At 35.5% G+C, this 20,431-nt stretch overlaps 1 protein-coding gene across 4 annotated transcripts in view; it reads left to right on the plus strand.

The window, feature by feature from the left end:
* Nucleotides 1-18,439, plus strand: part of PTPN4 (protein tyrosine phosphatase non-receptor type 4) — a 111,105-nt gene extending 92,666 nt beyond the window's left edge. For 2 of the 4 annotated variants that reach the window (XM_085066890.1, XM_085066891.1), the window contains exons 20-27: nucleotides 794-960; nucleotides 2,444-2,534; nucleotides 2,620-2,681; nucleotides 3,425-3,571; nucleotides 5,819-5,947; nucleotides 7,388-7,536; nucleotides 10,571-10,706; nucleotides 13,223-18,439. In XM_085066890.1, the coding sequence (XP_084923016.1) occupies nucleotides 794-960; nucleotides 2,444-2,534; nucleotides 2,620-2,681; nucleotides 3,425-3,571; nucleotides 5,819-5,947; nucleotides 7,388-7,536; nucleotides 10,571-10,706; nucleotides 13,223-13,309 (968 nt within the window). In that variant the 3' untranslated portion in view covers nucleotides 13,310-18,439. Of the gene's footprint in view, nucleotides 1-793; nucleotides 961-2,443; nucleotides 2,535-2,619; nucleotides 2,682-3,424; nucleotides 3,572-5,092; nucleotides 5,212-5,818; nucleotides 5,948-7,387; nucleotides 7,537-10,570; nucleotides 10,707-11,842; nucleotides 12,025-13,222 lie in introns of those variants that run through there. The other 2 variants (XR_014853505.1, XR_014853506.1) reach the window with 2 other exon arrangements.
* Nucleotides 18,440-20,431: the final 1,992 nt, after the last annotated feature.

The raw sequence follows: 20,431 nt of genomic DNA on the forward strand, positions 1-20,431 counted from the left end.
TCCCTTATGCACTAATTTGCACTACCCTCTTACATGTGCTGTCATTCTGTGTGTAAGTTCCTCTTGCAGCTTTTGTGTGCTTACTTTCTTTTGCAGATAAAATTATGAGCTTTGTTTGCAAATTTGCTAAAAGAAACTACCTTTCCTGTTGTGTGTTGATTATCTTTGTATTCTGGATAAAAATATGTGAGTTGTAGAAGTGAGGAATTGCCAGTTTCCTCTTTTGTAGTGATACGATATAAATTAAAAAGAGGCTTTTGAACAGCGTATGTCTCTTATATGTAGTAGAAGGTGCATATTATTTCTGAGTTTATAGGCAAGGCACACATACAGAATTGATAGCTTTATAATGCCATGTATTAATGCAATTTTCTCAGGTGGTCTGCACTTTTTGCCCTAATTACTGAAGCCTAAAATGAGTTCTTAGTGAATGATAAGTAAAATGTAAATGCAGCTGTAATGATAACAGAAGCGTGATGTGAGAATATGAGATTAAGGAGTTATATCAGACAAGGCAGGATATAACGTGAGGTTTGATCAAAATTTTAGCTGTCAGTGATGTGCTTTCACTTAAAATTACTATTACACCAAAAAAAGTAGTTTAATCATGGATTGTAATGATCAGTAAAGGCTACCTATCCTTGCTGATGGGGACTAAAATCAATGTGCTAATAAATGTGGCTTTTTCTAATGGAGAAACGTGGTGGCTTTGCTGTTTTAAATAAATGACTTAGAGCTAACTTTAGTCGAACAGCATCTTCAGTCAGACAATTCATACCTTTGCTTGTTCTAGCTGTCTATGATGTTGTGGAAGAGAAGCTGGAGAGCGAACCTGATTTTCAGTACATCCCTGAGAAATCTCCACTTGATGGTGTCCATCAAGATGATAATGCTCTGAGGGAATCCATGATTCAGTTAGCAGAGGGGCTTATCACTGGAACTGTCTTGGCTCAGTTTGATGTAAGTACTGTCTGTATTGCCTTGAGCTGGGTGTAAATTCCAAGTCTTTTGGGATAGCAGTTATTTTAAACAGAGCAGATTTCAGTTAAATTTCAGTACAGTCAGCATCTTTTAGCAAAACAATTGTCTTACACACTCAAAAGAAAAACAACCAAAGTAAAAAAATCAATCCTGTATTGTATGTACAAATTTAAGAATACCTAATACTAGGATTTAGTTTTATAAAAAGCTTAATCAATTACTTACACTTTTTGTGATTATCAGGGACATGCTAATAAAATACTTTCATAAAGATGAAGGCTGAAGAATGTCTACCAAAATATGTGTTCTGTACTCAGGCCTTCACTGCATACCTAAGTTGCTGTAGAAACTGAATGGTACCTGAGCTGTTGCCATTTTATGGGCATTGTCAATGAAGGAAGATAAAAGAGCCAATGGAAAATACTGCCCTAATGTTAAAGGTTAATGTAAATGTGTATTTTATAAATAGTTGATTTTTATTGACATATCTCAGAACAGTAGTGCACTTCCTGTGGGGCCCTGAGCTGCTGGTAGCCGTTGTCTTTCTCCAGTACTGACTTGTGCCTTGATGATATCCATCTTAAATGCATGAAGTCAAGTGGCTTAAAGCAGGAAACAGTGGATTTGTAAAACACAGCAGTGTGTGTTTTATTCTGTGAACTTCTCACCAAATGGAGACCTAGCATTATATTTTGCAACATTTATTTATAAAATATATTTTATATACTATTCTTTAAGAACCTTGGTAAAATTTACTTTTAAATATAGAAAGAGCAGATTTTTTTCTAAGTTATTTAAAATTCTCATTTAATGTAAGTTTTCATTCTCCCTAGAAGGTTCAATGTGTAAAAGTGTTTTTTTTTAAAGTGCTTTTTTGAACCTGGATCATTTCATTGATATTCTTTGTAGCACAAGGGTTGTAGCAATGCATGACCAAGGCATGAGAGGGCAGGAACCTCTCAAAGGTAATTTTGTGCAGGAAAAGCAGAAGGTAACACCGGATTTGCTCTACAGTTACTGGAATATAGAAGGACATCTGGGAAGAAGGGTAAAAAAACCAAACCAGGTGAAACAAGTGCAATATAGGTAGATGCCTATACACAACACAATCTGCTTGTCCCAAATGACCAAGTGGGGATGTCAATATCAGTGAATTCACTTACCAGTATACAATACTACCTTTTCTCTGGATCAGTGTTCTAATGGAAGCTTGAAATTTCATGTTTAGTTTGTCTTTAAACAAATTGTGGTTACATCTTGGTAATTTTCAGTGATCCCAAAGCATAACTGAATTTGTAGTGCTTTATTTTTAGAAGTATTTTCATGTTTGTTGAAGCTACTGTTGCTCAGTAGTTCATGTTCTAAAAAGCACCTCTTTTGTGAACAAATTCTATGTAGGCAAATAACATAATAAAAAGTCTGTTGCATCTATTATGTTCTGACCACCAGCTTTGTCTTTTAGCAATTGTATAGGAAAAAGCCTGGAATGACAATGTCTTGTGCCAGATTACCTCAAAACATTTCCAAAAATAGATACAGAGACATTTCGCCTTGTAAGTATTTCTGTTCATATATGTTCTCTAAAAGTATTTCACTGTGGTTAGTAAATAAGTAACATCTTTCTAAATTTTTTTTCAGATGATGCTACACGGGTTATTTTAAAAAGTAATGAAGATTACATCAATGCAAATTATATTAATGTGAGTAGTATTTTTCAGAAGTGCTTCTGACATTAAGTAATTCTACAGTTCTTGATGAAAAAATTGATTAAAAAATATTTTTTGTAAATCTAGTTCAGGCTAGAATGGCTGCCTCTAGTCAGGTGGTTTGAAATTTCCTGTAGATATACTTACTTGCTAATGTTTTGTGGCAGGTGTTTTCATAAATGTTAATGTCTAGCCTGCATTTAATGTGAAAAAATGCTAAGTGAATCCTGCCCTCTCCAGAGCAATTAATTCTTTTCTGACAGTAGTGTTCAACAAGACTGAAGTTTAATTTGGCATCACTTTCTTTTGCATCTTGTTTTTTCCATTGTTAGTAACAGCAAAATTACAGCTACTTACTTTAATGAAAAAATCCCAGATATTAAATTCTGAGATCAGTGTTTCAACAGCTAGTGTCAAAAACCCACAGAGCAAGAAATACTAGCACCTGAATTATTTGCCAACTGCTCTGTCATTTCTTTTTTCAACCATTAATCTTCATTATGGCAATTACATGACTGTCAGTTTATATGTAAAGTGTATGTGAATCTTTGTAGTAATTTTGCATGTGAAACACTTGAAGAATTTTTATCTGTGCCAATTCGTATTTGCTAGCCTTTAAGAAATAGAATTAATGTCGTGGATGCTGTTTTAATGTATTAGTTACTAAACTATATATGTCTGATGCTTGACTTCCATTTGCTGCAGGAATTGAAATAATGGCTTTTGTCTTCTCTTAGATGGAAATCCCTTCTTCCACAATAATAAACCAGTACATTGCTTGTCAAGGTCCATTACCGAACACTTGTCCTGATTTTTGGCAGATGACTTGGGAGCAAGGCTCATCTATGGTTGTAATGTTAACAACTCAAGTTGAACGGGGCAGAGTAAGTAAAACATTTCCTTAAATACCACTTGCATAATCGTCTAAAAAACTGTTGGTGACTAGCCTTTGAAAGACTAGAGTAATATACTATTGTGGCGTATAATTTGACAAGGGGATAAGAGGAAATGGTTTTAAACTAGAAGACTGTAGGTAGAGTAGATATAAGGAAGAAATTTTTACAATGTGGGTGGGTGAAACACTTGGCACAAGTTGCCCAGAGAGGTGGTGAATGTCCATCTCTGGAAACATTCAAGGTCAGGTTGGATGGGGCACAGAGCAACTCACACCTAGTTGGAGATGTCCCTGCTTATTGCAGGGGGTTGGACCTGGATGGCCTTTAAGGGTCCCTTCCAACCCCAACTGTGCTACCATTCTGTAACTGTTTTTCATACCAGCAATGTATTTCTAGTACTTTTGCAATGATGAGTCTTAGGTTTTAAACCTTCTAGTGTTGTTAATGCCGCGAGTATTCAAACTTTGTTCAGTCCTTAAATTCACTTCAGTCTTCACGTATTTCTTAAAATATTTTTTGTCTGCTTTGTTTGATTACTGTAAAGTAAAAAGCATTTAGAATTTACCTTCATAGAATTTTTTTCTGTAACTTCAAATGAAGGAACTCCAAGAAGTCACATCAGTTTCTCTAGAATACTTCTTTGATATGTAGTGAGGTTCATTTTTAAGGCAGCTTTGTAGTGTTTATATCCCATGCCTGGATGGCTGTCTTATCAAGGATCATTTAATCATATCATATAATCATTGTCTTTTAATTTGTACATAAAATGTGTAAAAATAGAATGCTAGTAATAAAGTAATTACAGTTATAAATTAGTAAAAAGAATTGTGTATGGTAAAAACATAATGGCTGTAAAAGGCCTCAAGTGTATTTTGTGGCTTGTTTGGTTTTGGTTTATGCAATAGTTTCTCCTTAGTAGCTTTGGATTTTATGTAGGTTCATCCTTTGGAGATAGGCAAAACAATCAAGTGTGGTCATACATACAGTGTAGTTCCAGACATATGTGGTTTAGTCTGGAGCATTCACAGTAGGACTGGCTGGTTAAGTGTGTGGACAGAAATGACAGTCTGGAATAATATGTGGTGGAATTCCTCCATATCAGGATTTCCTTTGAAGATGGATTTGTAGTGGGTTGTAGCTGTTCTGATCAGCTTGGACTGTAGTTCAGCTGTCTGTAGATATTCTGACTTTTTAATAACCATATATTTGCTGGGAGGTCAGGACTCTAAATGTAATTAAAATAATTGAAGGGGAGTTGCAGTGTTTTTAAACCACTTTTCAGTGACTCAATGTTTGCATGATGCTGCCTGCTCCCAAATAAACATGATTAGAGGGAATTTCAGTGCAAGTGCCCTTTTACTTTGAGTTTTCTTTGCAGATCTGCTAAGAACAGACTTGCAATAGCAGTTCTCTGAAGTTCCCCCACCCCTTTAATAATGATATATGTGGAGTACTTTGGAGAGCTGCTTAATAATGAAATAAAAGGACTTATCTGTCTTATACCCATAGGCAGACTCCCTGCTCTAAAGCTGATCATGAGGCTTCTGACATCACTATCCCACTGCATGCCGGGATGTCTCAGTGGAGCAGGAAGTCTGCAAATCTGGCTGCTCTTAAAGAATCGCCAGGTGGGTTGGAAATGCAAAAGTACACTTGAGCTGAAATGACCTCTGTAATTAGGCATTTAAGCCATATAGCAGAAAATCATAGTGTTTGGAATTTTCATTCACATTTGGGGACTTGACTGGGGGTCTTTGAAGGCCACCATCTTCATCCCCCTAATTTGTGCATTAGTTTAGCAACTTTTTTGTTGCTTATCTCCTTGCTTTTTCATTTGTTATTTTCCCATATAAATGTACTTTGAGAAGGTCAGATTAGAATTTTTGAGGTCAGAAATATTTATCAAGCAGCATCTTTGTCACTGAAATGTTAAGATAGAATATTTATAGGTAAATTCTTTAAAAAATTGTAATGGAAGTTAAAAGCATCCATCTTCAGTTAAACTAACTGCAAGAGCTGGTGCAAATGTCCTCTTGAAAAGAGAACCAGGAAATCTCTGTGATACCTTATTTTAGAAACAGTAATTAGGTAACAAAGTCTATTTGGTAAGTAAATTAATAGTGAATGTAAAATGATCAAAATAATCTGCAACAAACAAAGGTATAAAAACTAGAGACAATTAAAATAATACTCTGAATTTAAACACAGGTATCTTTAAAAATGTGTTGACCCTAGGTTAAATGCCATCAGTACTGGCCAGAGCCATCAGGAAGCTCATCATATGGGAATTTCCAGATTACCTGCCATTCAGAAGAAGGAAATCCTGCTTATGTCTTTCGAGAAATGACATTGACTAATCTGGAGGTAAAATCATAATGTATTTTCCTGTATTAATCTGCAGAATCCTTGCATACTTCCTTTTCAACTTGGTGGCATTTCCATATAAATGGAACTGTTTTTTTCTAGAACCTTTGGGAAAACTACTCATGTTGTCATCTACTTGCCTTGGAGAAATTCTGTCCGTAGAATGATAACCTTTCATAAGTGAAAATATCACAGAGATTCATTTTTCATAATCATATTAATTGGATCACATGAAAGATATATTATTTTTCCTGAAGTTTTAGTGGTGTCTTTCATAACCTGGCCAAAGAAAAAGAGTAACAGAAGAAGTTGAGAAACTTGTTATTCCTTTGATGTTTTCAGAACATGAGACACTAGAGGTGTTTCATCACCACAACTGAAAGTCTTTGTAGAGGCAAACAGTTCTTAATAATTCCACCTTGAAAAATAAGTGCAAGAAGATGGAAGATAAATCCTGCTGAGAAAAAGATGAATCTGGATTGGTGACTGCATGTAAACAAGGACCTTTTTGAACATGCATTGCATGATTTTCAGGGCATGTGTAGTTTTCAGAGCCTCCCCAGCCAGCATTTCAATCTCAGGAGTATTTGGGAATTAGTATCTGGAATTTAGTTAACATACTGATTTCTCACTGTTTGGGTTACTAGATGAGAAGCCAGTTTTATAGAGCTGCCTTTTAGTCAATTTGCAGTTAAAATTCCTGCCCTGTGTCCTGTTGAGACAATTGTTCACCTGCTGTCAGCAGTGGAATCTTTGTAAATGGTTCAGTGCCTAAAGGCTATTTAAAGTGTAGTAGCTCCTGTTCTTTTGAAATGCGACTCTGGTTGCCCGGCCTGTCCCCTCCCCTAACCGGAGGCCAATTGATTATATTTGTGATGTCAGAGCAAAGGCCAGGAAGCAGTGGAAAACAAAGTAATTCTGCATTGTAGGTGTAGTATGCTGCATAAAATTAAGAGGTGCAGATAAAGCCAAAACAGTGCTGCTCACATAGGGGCTGAAGAGCTTTTATGTCTGATCTTCTCTCCCTACCCCAGTTCTGTCATTTGAATCTTGTAAGATACTATCTCTTTGTGTTAAATTTGGTTTGCTGAGAATATGACCACCTTCTTGTACATCTAGTGTTCAATTAGATCGTTGGTATCCTTGAGCTGCTTTGCTGTTATGTGCAGTGTAATGTTTTTAACCTGTTGAAGAAAGATGTAAGCATTTGTGGATTTCCTTTTTTTATTTTTAAGCAAAAAAAAAAAAGGAAAAAATTATAAAATCCAGGATGACCAATGGTTAACACTAAAAAAGCACTGTTAGTTGCCTGAAGCCACTTTGGTTATGGGTACAAGTTGCTATAAATGTACTATTGATTTTTTTATTATTATTTTTGGTTTTGGTTTTTTTTTAATGGGATGTGAATAACCCTTGAATAAATTTCATGTTTCTGTTTAGAAAGAGGAAAGCCGTCAGCTAACCCAAATCCAGTACATAGCATGGCCTGATCATGGGGTTCCTGATGATTCCAGTGATTTCCTAGATTTTGTGTGTCTTGTGCGAAAGAAGAGGGCTGGCAGAGAAGAGCCTGTTGTTGTTCACTGCAGGTATCAAATTTTTTACAACTTTATTAAATAATCAAAGTGAACTTTTTATCATCAAATAGCTGTTCTGTGCTTTGTTGTTGAAATAAATATTTAATTGTATCTGCTTTGGGGATGTCAGGAAAACTCAACTTTGAAATAAAACAAATATTTAACATGGTAATCACATTTCAATAAGCAAAATTTTGAATAGCACCATGTGTTGATCTGTGCATGGATTTTGCTGGGGTGTTTTGTTTAAATGCTTGTGTTAACAATCTACATAATCCAGGGAAATGGCAAAAGGTGCTTGGTAACCATGAGGAATAGGTTCCTATTCTACAAAGCTCCAGAATAGCTGTATAAATGATCCATAGTGGAAAATGTGGGTGGTTTATGAAATGATTAATTAAAATACATTTTCTCTCAAGTCTACAGTCTTAGGCTATGTGATATTTTGATACATACATTAAGATGAGACATTTTTCTTAACAATTTACCTTTGTCATGAATTAAAATAACTCTGTTGTTTCGATCTTTATGTACACGTGAAATGTGTTTTTTCTTTTTCTTGTACAATACTTTTTAATAGCATTCTACATTCCTGTAGTAAATTCCAAAATCTTAATAATTTTAAAACACCGAATTTGCAAACTAGAATAATGCCAGTTGTTTTCAAATGAACATGTGCTATCACAATTCTTGGGAACACTTCTGCGAATAATATTTGACCTCTCAATTCCTAAATATTCCCCAGTCAGTGTTCCTGAGTCAGGCATGCATCGTTCCTTTCAGAGAGAAGCTGAGAAGTGTAAGGGATAAAATAAATTTGAAGACTTCAAGTAAACTAGACGTTTAAGAAAAATATACCGTATGTATCAGAAATTGTATTCCGTTAGTTCTGCTCTCTTTTGCTTTATGCAGATCAGGGTGAGTCTTACTGACTAGGGACACTAGTACCAGAATGCCACTGTCTTAGCTGATACTGTTTCTCAGCTTCCATTATTGATATACTTTTGGTTAATATTATTGTAAAAAATAGCAGAAAAGGCAGCCAAATACAACTTCTATGATATAAAGCGTGCAAGTCTGCAGGAGCACTGGACCAACAACATTGGAGAATACAAACAGTTTCATTCATCTCAAGGAAGCACCAATTCAGCTCCAAATTGATAATTTCAATGTGTAATTGAAACTTGTATGAAAGATTTATGTTTCACAGAAGAAAAGAGATGGAATATCGCAATTCAACATAATTTACTTAATTGGCCCAACTTGGTGGCTGTTGGGAAGTATAACCAAATTCCAGCGGGGAGTCAAGCAAAAGGAGCCCAGGTGTTTCTCCATATGGTGCATGCACTCTATTTTTAACATCTCTTCAGTATAATAGGACAGGGCATTAGTGCAACAAAATTTGTTTTCAGGACTAAGCCATCAGCTTTAGCGTGAGGAATCCAAGCAGAAAATTCTTTTCCTTCGTACAATATTAATTTAAAAGCAAAATGTTCCTAACCCTCAGAGGTTATAAGGCAACAAAGACCTTAAGGAATTGGAAAGGTTTTTGTTATATCAGGCTACATAAACCACTCATTTCTGATATTGTGTCATGTGGTTATTTTTATCTTTAGAAGGTCTTACTAGTTTTGTTGAATAGTTTCTATTTCTTGTTCTAGATGAAATGGTGAACCACCCATCCTGTACATGGCCTTCATGATTTTCATGCCCTGTCTCAGTGTTCTACTCCATCAGTCACTGGTTTCTTTTTCCAAGCTGAAGAGTCCTATCCTGCCTTATGTTTATCATAAGGAAATTATCACATTTTCTATCATTGTTGTCCTTCTCTGAATCTTTTGAAATTGTAAAATGAGTAATTCGTTTCTTTGACAGTTACTGTTCCTACTTGGATTTGATAAAGCATTCTGCATTTAAATTCTATATGTATAAATTCTAGAAATAATAAATACTTCTGAATCGTTTTACATAACCAGCACATTTACATCTTGTCCTAAAATCCACATGACATCACTGAAATATAGAGTAGCTTTAATGCCACCTCCTGGACAAAGATTTAAATAGTAGTTTAGCTAGACATAATTTGAAGTTACTCTTTAAAGTCAGAACAAATAACTTTCAAAATTTGAAATGTTTATATTAATCACTTTAGGTCCAAATGCTTTCATTTATTGTATGAGTTGGGGTAATGCTGGCATTTCAAAATACGTATTTGGCCATATATCCCAATATGGAGTAGTATGTGTTTTCTATTTCAAAAGTTTTCTATTTCAAAAAATCTGAAACTGATCATCAAATTCAAGGTTAAATATTCTGTCTTTAAAGCTTTCTACTTCTGAAAAAGCAAAAGTATTTGTAAAAAAGTGCAGATAAATCTTTAGATCTGTTTTATTTTTAAGGAAAAAAAGTTCGTCTGTAAGCTCTCTTGATAATTTTGCCATTCTGAGATGTGTATATTATGGTACTTCCTTGTCTTGAAAGGGATTGCTACTATGTATTCCTTTTCAACCTATACAAGCTAGATAGATATTCTACTCCTTAATACCAAGAAATCAATCCTTATTGTCACCCAACAGAAGTTTCTAGTAATTGTACCTTTCCTTATTTGAAAATAAGAAGGTATGGATTGCTTGGAGGACATAAATACGATTTTATCAGCCCAACATTCCAGAAATCATCATTTCAGTTATGGTCAAACTGACACAGTTTGCCCAGCATATGCTTGTGTTTTGTTATTCTCTAGATGTTAGTGTGGTTTATAATGTGATCTTTGTAAACATCTCTGTAAATTCTGCTCAAGGGAGCGGCTGGGCCAGGCAGTTCCTCTTCCAAGGAGTGGCAGTTCTGTACTGATGGGTTTTCCTCTGTTCAGGCAGGACAGAGGCTGCTTCCAGATGCAGACACAACCAGTCTAACCCCTCCCCGAGTAGTATGGGAGTCATAGTGATCAACTCTGAGAATCCATGAGAAGGAAGGTCTTTAAGTATCAACTGTACTCCAGTCGCTTGATTTCATTTTCCGCTTTGTTTCATTGTTGCTGTTTCAGTGCTGGGATTGGACGGACAGGGGTTCTGATCACGATGGAGACAGCGATGTGTCTCATTGAGTGCAATCAGCCTGTTTATCCACTAGACATTGTAAGAACCATGAGAGATCAAAGAGCCATGATGATCCAAACGCCTGTGAGTATCATCCCCACTGTTCTGTGCTGCAGAACAATAATTTCATATGATCTGGTAATATTAAATGGATTTTTAATACACTTGTTGTTGATCATATTGCAGAGATCACCTTTACCCAGTGTAGCTCTAACTTTGGCTCCAGGCAAGAATAAATTGCTAAAGCTGTTGGAATTGAGCAATTCTTTAAATTTCTACAGAGAAAACTTGGAAAAAAAAGCAGGAGCTGTTTCAGGGATACCTGACAATTAATGACAAAAAGAGTCAATTTTCAGCAGTGTAAAAATCACTCAGAGAAAGCAGGAACCTAATTCCAGGTGTTAAAAATAGGAGTAGTATAAAAGATAAGCACAGAAAAACCAAGACATGCAAGGAAAAATTCCAGTGATGAAATGCAGTGATTTTATTTTGCTTTAGTTGTAATGGAAACAAGCATTAACTACACCCTGTAGTGACTCAAGGGGAAATTATCAGAGAAATAATACTTTTAAAAATCAGTGTAATTAAATCTCATGCAAAATGCATCAAAGCCATCATAAGTATATTTAGTCTAAGAAAAGTAACTTACTGTAAAGATTCTTTTGGGGCTTTCATGACATTTGATGTACCTTAAGATACCAGAGTTTTTTCATGCACCTGTAATGTTTGGGTTTTGTGACATAATTCATGTGTTAGATTTGTAAGAGTTTTAGAACAGATTTAGAAACTTGCTGTTATATCAGTCAGGTGTTGGTTATCTCTAAGAGCAGTTTGTGTTTATGTTTTTAGAAAGTACCTAAAAAGGGTGAAAAGGTTGAGTTGTGTTGTCTTTCAGAGAAAAAAAAAAAAAAAGACTTGAACATTCAGTTGTTCCAAACTTTGGATAGTTCCAGGTTTCTGAATTTTTTGAAGAAGTAATCATGAGTAATTGGTATAGTTTTAGTCGTAGTGTATAGCATTTAGAGAGAAAGCATCTTGAAGGAGAAAAGGCACTAGATCCAGTATCAAATCACAATCAATCACCTGAAGGTAGGTAGTTACTCAGCATAGTAATTTTCATGTCCATGCTGCCATTCCTCTAATCAAATTTGAATAAACCTTTTGTGTTCTTCAGAGAGTATTAAGGCTGACAAAAAGTGTATATATGTCTCCATTTCTAGGTCATCAGTCAGTCAGTGCTGCTGTTTCACTAAAAGGTTGTATTCAGGTAGGACAGGAAGGCTGAGAAAGGTGATGATACATGAAAAATAGTAAAGGTTGGCTCTTGCTGTTTGTGACAGTTCTACAGGATGATTAGCTATCTCTCTTATATGTAGAGGGGAAGAAAGTGTTACTCGGAAAGGTAGGAGTTGCAGTGGTAAAGGTTTTAACTGTATTTTTTCACGGTATGTGCTAAGTATCATCTGGTCTCCTCATTTTTCTTAGAGAAACCAAAGTTTTCAAGGTTCAGCGAAAAACAGGTGTTTAGTGCATCAGAAGGAGAGGGTCTAACAAAAGAATTGGGTTATTTTAAGATTTCACAAACATCAGCCGTTGCCGTTTTGGCAGCCTGGCCTGGGTTGGTGTGTCCCGAGAGATTCCCTCGCTGTCCGCACGGGGGCGCTGCGCGAGCTCAGGCGCCTTCGGGGATCGCTGAGGGCAAAACGTGGATTTTACACAAATGGATAAAATCTTGAACCATTTCATATGCACGCCACAGTACAGTAAATAATGATTCTAGTGCTAGATATTTTTATGTTCCCTTTTGAGATCTGACATCACTGACCACTGCATAGAAAGGGGTGTTCCTAACGCCACTGACAGTGCAGGTGTGCTGGAGTTCTAACCAGCCCAGACACGTTGGTGTAGGATGCTGTATGACTTCTGGCGCTTTGCATTCATTTTGTTTGGTTTTCATTATATTCTAATTTGATTACTGTTTTTTTAACTATGATTTGTTTAAAACAAACTGTTAGTGGCCTCTGTGTATGCAGGTGCTAGACTAGGATGCATTGAGGAGTTAGACATTATATAATGTTAAGAAACAGGAGTTCTGGGCTTTTAAAACATGAAACAGTTTTCTTTTGTATCATATACTGAAAGGGAGGTGCCAGTAACATGCCAAAGTTAATGTAAGTATGAAAAAGTACTTTGAAACTATGGCTTCTAAATCCCAGGGCATGGAAACCTCAGGTCAGTGAAACTTCAGCAAGGAGCTAAAGAGCAGAAAATTACTAAATAGGTGATGTTGTAATAATAATACTGGGTTTGTGGGTATATACTTTTATGGTATATATTTCAAAGTGCGATTCATCCTAGTCTGTTGAGAAACAAAATACTGTCATCTAAAGTTCCTTTTGTATTGTCTTTCCTAAACTAACTTTAAAGCAGAGTTCTTGTCCTGTCAAGAGTATGGGTTAGGTAAATCTTAGAGGCCTTTTCTCCTTGCAAATGACATTTTTCAATTATGTTCCTTTTCTGCTTGCAAATGACATTTTTCAATTATGTTCCTTTTTCAATTATGGTCCTTTTCAATTTACTGAATCTACTTTCCTTTTCAGAGTCAGTACAGATTTGTATGTGAAGCTATTTTGAAGGTGTATGAAGAAGGACTTATTAAACCTTTACAAGCATCACTGCATAAGTAAAGAGCAAAAATCCTATGATATCAATTGAGGAATCCTGTCCTCTGTAATGAACTGGCAACATTCTTTGTGCCATAATACTGCTTGCAGGAAATGATAGTGAAGTACAGCAAAGAATTGACAAAGGACTTTGAAAACTTCAGCACTGTTGCACTTTACGTTGAAACAAAATCAGTCTCTGAAACTCTTCTAACCTTCATCTGTTTGAAGACTTTATTTTCATGATTTGCTCCGAACAAACCATAAACTGAAAGAACTAATTGTGTTCAGGGTAATCTACGATATTTCATTGTAGTGCCATATACTGCGCTTCTGGTTGAATTGCTACAAACAAGGCTTGGAATTATTTCACTCTGTTTTACACCCATGTCTCTTAAAATGAAAAGCAAATGAAAAAATACACTAAGCCATGGTCTTTTTCCAGTGCTAGGTTTATTTACTATGTACAGACTCTCACAGTTTTGTTTTTTACAACATTAGCAATATTGCCAATACTAGATAGATACACACTGCCTACTGATGCAGCACACTTTGTCCTACACCCTCACTAGAGACCAGCTGGTTGTTAGAGGAGAGCTGGCATCTATGTTAACCCAGCAGTAGCTGCATAATGCCCACTTACCAGCATCTTGTACAAAATAACAACAAAAAATTTAAAAAAAATCACATAAATAAACAGCATTTCTTTGACACAGCTTGTGTGTCATACACTGGTGTATTCTGATTCTTGTGACTTAAGATTACGTGATGGGAACTAGTGCATGCATTATGTCTTAACCCCTTAAGTGCCTTGAGACTTACAGCGTACATCCAGTGAAAGGCACTCATGATTCCATGGGGGTGGTATTGTCCTGTCATATTTATCTTATGGGTTCAGATTTCAAAAACGGCCCTTGGTGCTTGGAATGTGTTACCACAAGGGGTCATGGAAATACCATTCCCTCTTTCCTTATACAAGTACCTGTGTGCTACTCTCTGTAGCAAAAGCACCTCTGCCAACTTAATGAATGAGCATTGTATGCTGCTGTAATTATGTGAAAAATCTGACACATTCCTTCATTCCTTCCAACTAGTAACTTACTAGCATCTTACTACAAAATGCTGGTAGGTCATTAGAAGCTGATACTTTGTTTTATCCTTTTATTGAGAATAGTTATTTTACTCAATTAGACATAACTCTTTAAAAGCACTGATAATTAAGTTAAACTTACAATCAGATGTGATTTAATTCCATTACCTTCTAACTAACTTGTTAAGTCCTCATAGTTGATTTCAAGCCATGTTCGTACAGGTCTGCCTTTTATTTTCTTTTATTTGTTTGGAGGGGAGAAGGGAGGGAGAACACTATGAAGTTAGCCCAGAACTTAATTTTAATTTCATAATGATCCCAGTCGCCTTCTGTTACGCTTGTGCAAAATTGTTCCAGTTGGTATGGGTTGTTTCTTATTTAAGTAGGTAGAAGATTTGTAAGAAATGTCTGTCTGATACAGTATCTGAGCTCATTCTAAAGATGTATAAATGTCCCCATTTTTTAATATTTTTCTAGTATAGGAGAAACCAAGTCAGAAGCAAGGTACCCAGTGTAATATACTGTAAGAAAAAAACAGTCACTTCTCCGACTGCCCTGTGACAGCATAATTTTGTGCCCTCTATTTAAAAGTTTTAATTTATTATATTGGTTTCCTGAAAATGTTTATCCATTGAATTTTGTTGTAAGCTATATATATAGCATAGAATTAAAATCGAAAGTTCTACGCTAAATAATTTTTAACTATTGAAGAATTATATTGTATAATATACTGTGTTCTATGGACATTTGAAACAGATCAGCTGTGAACTATTAAATGAAAAGGGATTCAGGCAAAGTGAAATCCTGGCTTATGACTTAGTAATGAACATGAACCACAATGCCAAATAGAAAATAGAGTTTTAAATATTTTTAGAAAACTAAATAATATTAGGAGGGCTGTGGCCCTGTTACTTATATTTCTAGATTTGATGCTTAAGTCAATATTATCCCTCAGTGAAAAATAAATTTTACAAGAATCTCTGGATCTGAACTGAACTGAAAAAGAGTAATATGGTAGCTTTAATCTCGTTATATTTTAAGCCATTTGCAACAAATAAAAATTCTTTTTTATAATTCTTTTACTTCAATGTAAGGAAGTTATTAGCTGAGTTGCTGGCTAGTTAGAAGGTTATATTGAACTCAGCACTTAACGTCCAAAAAGTAAAATAATTCATCCATTATACTGAAAGAAATTTTCTTCATATTCAAGTTGTAAACAAAAAAGCATTTGCCCTGTTATGCTGAGGGAAATCAGAAATTGAGGTTATAGCAGCATTATATAGCGTTGGTATGTCACATATTTAAATATTCTTACGTAAAATTGCCAAAGCAGTTCAAGTTCAGAAGTCCCATTTATACCACAATTAAGTATGGGATATATATTGGTCATCTGTCATTACTGTTTTGATTACAAACACAGGCAAGAATAATAGGTGTCTTCAAAATTTTCTTCTGCACTGACTTGTAGTTTATTAACTAGTTGCACTGGGGAAAAAATTGGAACAAAGTACCTATTCTTTGTTAATTGGCAATCAGCGACTCAGTGGCTTTTGGCTTCTCCAAAGCGAGGATAAAGGTAACCAAAAACTTCTTGGGAAAGAGAAGAGCACTGAAGCCTTTCTGCACCATAAATCAGTCATTGAAATTTTTCTACCTGTTGTGGTATAAATGGCCTTTAAAATATTTTTATATGGCCAAAAAAAAGCAAAACTGCTTAATATTTTACTTTGGGTTATGAAGATCTGTATCATCCTTAAGAGTTTTTTAAAGAAGTTTTTGTATGTTTCATGCTGTACAAAACATGAATGTATCTTTCAGACATAATGACTTATAGACCTATATGTGATTGGTGTTATGACTGTTGGATTTTATGAATAATTATTTTCATACCATTTGATTAGGAAAAATGTTGGGGGGTGTGGGAAAGAGTATGTTTGTAACTCTTCCATGATACGAATCCAGTTAAGAGAAAAAAAAGTACTTTTCATTGTAAATAAGAGCAATATTATGACAATTTTGTGCCAATGTAAAATGTTAAGACTTTTGTTTTTACTTTTGGGTTGAGATTGAAAACTACCACTACTATCTCTTGTTCAAAATGGATTTGAAGGGGTTTTTTTAAGTAGAAAGACACGGGGCTCTAGTGGGGGCTTTGAGTGTTTTGGGAGCATTTTTTATTTTTGCTAAATATGAAATAAGATGCTGGTATTGTTTAATAAACCACCTACAGATTGTCAGCCAGTCCACTTTGAGAAATACTGCATTAGATATCCCAGATAACTGAGAGCTGAAACATGTATTTATCCTGAATTTGGAAGCATTTGGTGTTTTCAGTCACTTGTAGGTCTTAAGCAGTAAAATACTGCTTTTATGCATTTTATTTTTATCTATTCTCTCCCATTTATGAAAAAGAGAGCACCTGATTTTTTTTCTCACTAGATTTAATGCTAGCTGACATTTCTTCCACATTTCTCTGTTAAATCTCAAAAGCTTATATGCCATATAGATAAAGCAATAACACTTCTAGAATATCTGATTACAGTCTGGCACACCATCTATTGAAGACAGAGTGAGGAAGCAGTTGGGACATTAAGGAGCATGAGGAGTTTGTTATGGAACTTGTGTAGCTGGCAACTTTCCATTGAGACCTTCCAAAAAGCTTTGTGGTACCCGTGGAAGGGCCAAAATTCCCTTCCATGCTGCAGTTGTGCTTCCCAGGGAAATGGGAAGGAGGGAAGGTCTGGCACAGAGATGTTGGAGCTCCAGGTATGCTGTGGAGCTGAATTATGCGATATTTTTATGCTTATGCAGTGTGTGTGCAGGTGTGTGGGTGATGTTTGATGGCTCAGGGAATTAGCATGAGCATGAAAAGCTCTACGGATCCACCAATTTCCAAGCAAAAGCAGATTGTCCAGTACATGTGCTGTAGTTTTGACTGTAGAGCCACTCTGCAGGCAATCAGCAAGCCCCTCAGCCCTGAGGATAAGGGGAGTGATTTGGTTATGGTCCAAATGAAAATTTTGCATGTTTGGACTTACACCAAATACAGGAATGGTGTCCTTTAATGTCAGTTGCAGTATTTTTGTAGCTCACATCTCAGGTTCCCATTTGGCTGAGTTGGGTGTATTTGCCAATTTTAGTACCCATCTTTTGTCTTGAGAGTAAAAAAGTTCTTTCCCATTGCTACTTTTAGTGCTAGGATCCAGTATTAAGATCTGGTAAAAACATACTCATTGATTTCAACTGTGGATCTTGCATGAATATGCAGGGATTTATAATCAGTGGTGATTGGGAAGCTGTTAGAAGGAGGAAATGGTTGGTTTGTTTCAGTGTAACTGTTCTGTCCAGTCTCTGTTATCCCACTGCACTTAGACATTGAAACTCACTTGTTTGTTTAGCAGCCTGCAAAGAAGGCCAATTGCTTATCAATGGATTTTACCTCTGTGCTTGTTACTCCACAAGTATCTTTTCATAGGGCTTCTCCAGCTGCAAGTTTTTATCTGGTGCATAAGCTCTAAGTTCTGGCTATTGGCTTTGGCATGATTTGCTCATTGAGATCTCAATGGTAAAAAGGAGAGATAGATTACTTACTCTAAAAAAATGCTGAGATATTAAATTTTTTAAATTTAGACATTTTGATTAGTAGCCTCATTTTAAAAATCCACTAAAATATCTGATTCTAGTCTGCTGTAGCATGAACTATGGTTCACAGACTGGCTGGCAGCTTGTTCGTTGTGGTATTTCATATTTAGCAAGCTTACACGTTTTAAAAGGTAATTTTTTTCAAAGTGTTTTGATGTTTGAATAGTAGCACTTTATCTGATGCTTACTACTGACTGAACTATTGGACAAAATAAATTGGGTTTGGAGAGAGATGCTTAATGGGTTTCTGTACAGAGATGATTCAGATTACACCCTGGTACGAATGCTTTCTGTTTTTCCAACCATTTCTTGTTGATGGTTCATGTGTTTCTGAGGGATTTTCAGAAAATAGATATTAACAAGATAATGCTATTATCTCAATTTTCCTGTCTTAAAAAGAATATGAAGCCTGCATTTGGGGGGGGAAGGAAAAAAATGGTGCAAATAGAAACTTACAGGGTACTTGTAAATTTATCTCTGTGATCTCTCTCAGCTAGCTGCAAATTAGCTATGTTTACTGTATATGTTTCTGCTAAGCATTATTTTTAACATTAGATCAATTACCTGGAAATCAGTATTCTTTTTTTTTTTTTTTTTTTTTTTTTTACTTAACTTATTTGAATTTTGATAACTAAAGATAATGCACAACAAAGTTTAAGGAAGTTGTTACCCTTTTGCACCTAGGCCAGGGGCCTGAGACATGAGTGAAAGGGTTGGACAGTTTATGTTAAGCTGTTTTTTTCTTTAACTAGAATATATCCACAAGGAGTAGACTGTAAATGATCCAGTGCAATTATCTCAGTACATTGCGCACCACAGTAACAGCCCATAATAATCTTACAGGAAAATTAAGGTAAGAGAGTGAAGGTTTTATCTTATCCAGTGTATCCAGATTTGTTTTCCATTTGGTTTGCTTCATTTACCAGTGATCCCATTTTAACCAGTCAGTTTGGCAAGGCTGTTTGTGTAAGGTTTGGGGTTTTTTTCTGTAACAGGTGCTATACTATGTGTAAATACAAAGGGAAAGAGTATTATTTTGATCCTTATTAACAATCAGATGGTGGCAATATTTTTGCCAGTTACTTCTGGTAATTAATTTGCATTTCCAGCTGTGGCTTTCAGTTGTCGAATTTCATCTCGGTTTCATGCTGCTGAATGGTGGACTGCAAGTGTGGACTAAATCATCTCAGAGTTGAATAGCTCCTTTGTTATTTAGACTAACTCTTGTGTTATCTTTATTAATATAGGGGAGATGCAAAGGCTCTTCCCATAGACTTCTGCCTATAAATTTGTTTAAAAGCACATGAGGGGGAGGAAAAAAAGACAAACCAACAACCTAAATGTTCCATCTTGGCTAAGCAGCTGGGGTGGTTGGTGGAAAACGATGGAAACTTGAAATTGGTCAACACTGGACAATGTGAAAATAAATTCAGCTTTTGTCACTGCAGCTACTGTATGCTTTAAAGGGCCTTATGTATTTGTCCTCATTTTGATAAAATGAAATTTCTTGCCATTAAAATTATACACTAACTTCTACTGAAAACCAGCAGTTCCCAGGATAAATATACTAATTAACATTTAACAAGTCTTGTTTTAGTCTTAAGTAAAATTTCATTCTATTATGTGAAAAAATGCTGTTATGCATATTTTGTGGATATATTTAATTTCAGTTGACAAATAGTTGTCTAGGTACAGACTTGAAAATATATATATACTTTACTTGTGAATCTTAATTGTTTAATTGCAAAATAAAGATGTGCTTTAGTAATTTAAAGTTTAATATTTTTTTGCGACTTTCTTGCTACTGTACACATGATTTTGCTGTGCCACATTGTATATGTGTCCAATGCCAGATAATGTTCAGCTTGTATTTTTGTTCTTGACACTGTATGACATGAATACACCCCTGTGGATTGTGCCCTAGAAGAGGATGCTAAATTATCAGGAATTAAATTGCTTGGTTAAAGTGTCAGACCAGGTTTTTGCCTGAATATATATAAACACTGCAAGATTTACTCTAATGGAATAATAACTTTTAAATTATCTTCTATACAGTGAATGTATTGGAGGTGATGTTCGGTAGAGATGATAATCTGATCAAAAAGCTGTGAACATATGACGAACACTGATGGTGAAGAACAAAAATTCCAGATGGAAGCTTGTGATGAAATATTTGCTGCCAAAAAGTAAGGGGATGTTCAAAACAAATGTGGGTAAAGATGATGAAAGGAGGCAAGACAAAAATCTCAGGAGGAATGAGAGCCTGAGACCCCCATATATTCTTAATTCCACTGGTTAATACAGGATTTTGAAGTGAGGACAAGGTGTTTGGATTTGAAGTACAAAAAGATAAACTAGTGGGAAAGCACTTCAAGGAGAAAAACACAAGTAAGAAGAGGCATCCCAGTAGGAGG

Source organism: Lichenostomus cassidix, chromosome 7, assembly GCF_008360975.1.
Source record: "Lichenostomus cassidix isolate B80296 chromosome 7, HeHo_3.0, whole genome shotgun sequence".
NCBI classification, from domain to species: domain Eukaryota; kingdom Metazoa; phylum Chordata; class Aves; order Passeriformes; family Meliphagidae; genus Lichenostomus; species Lichenostomus cassidix.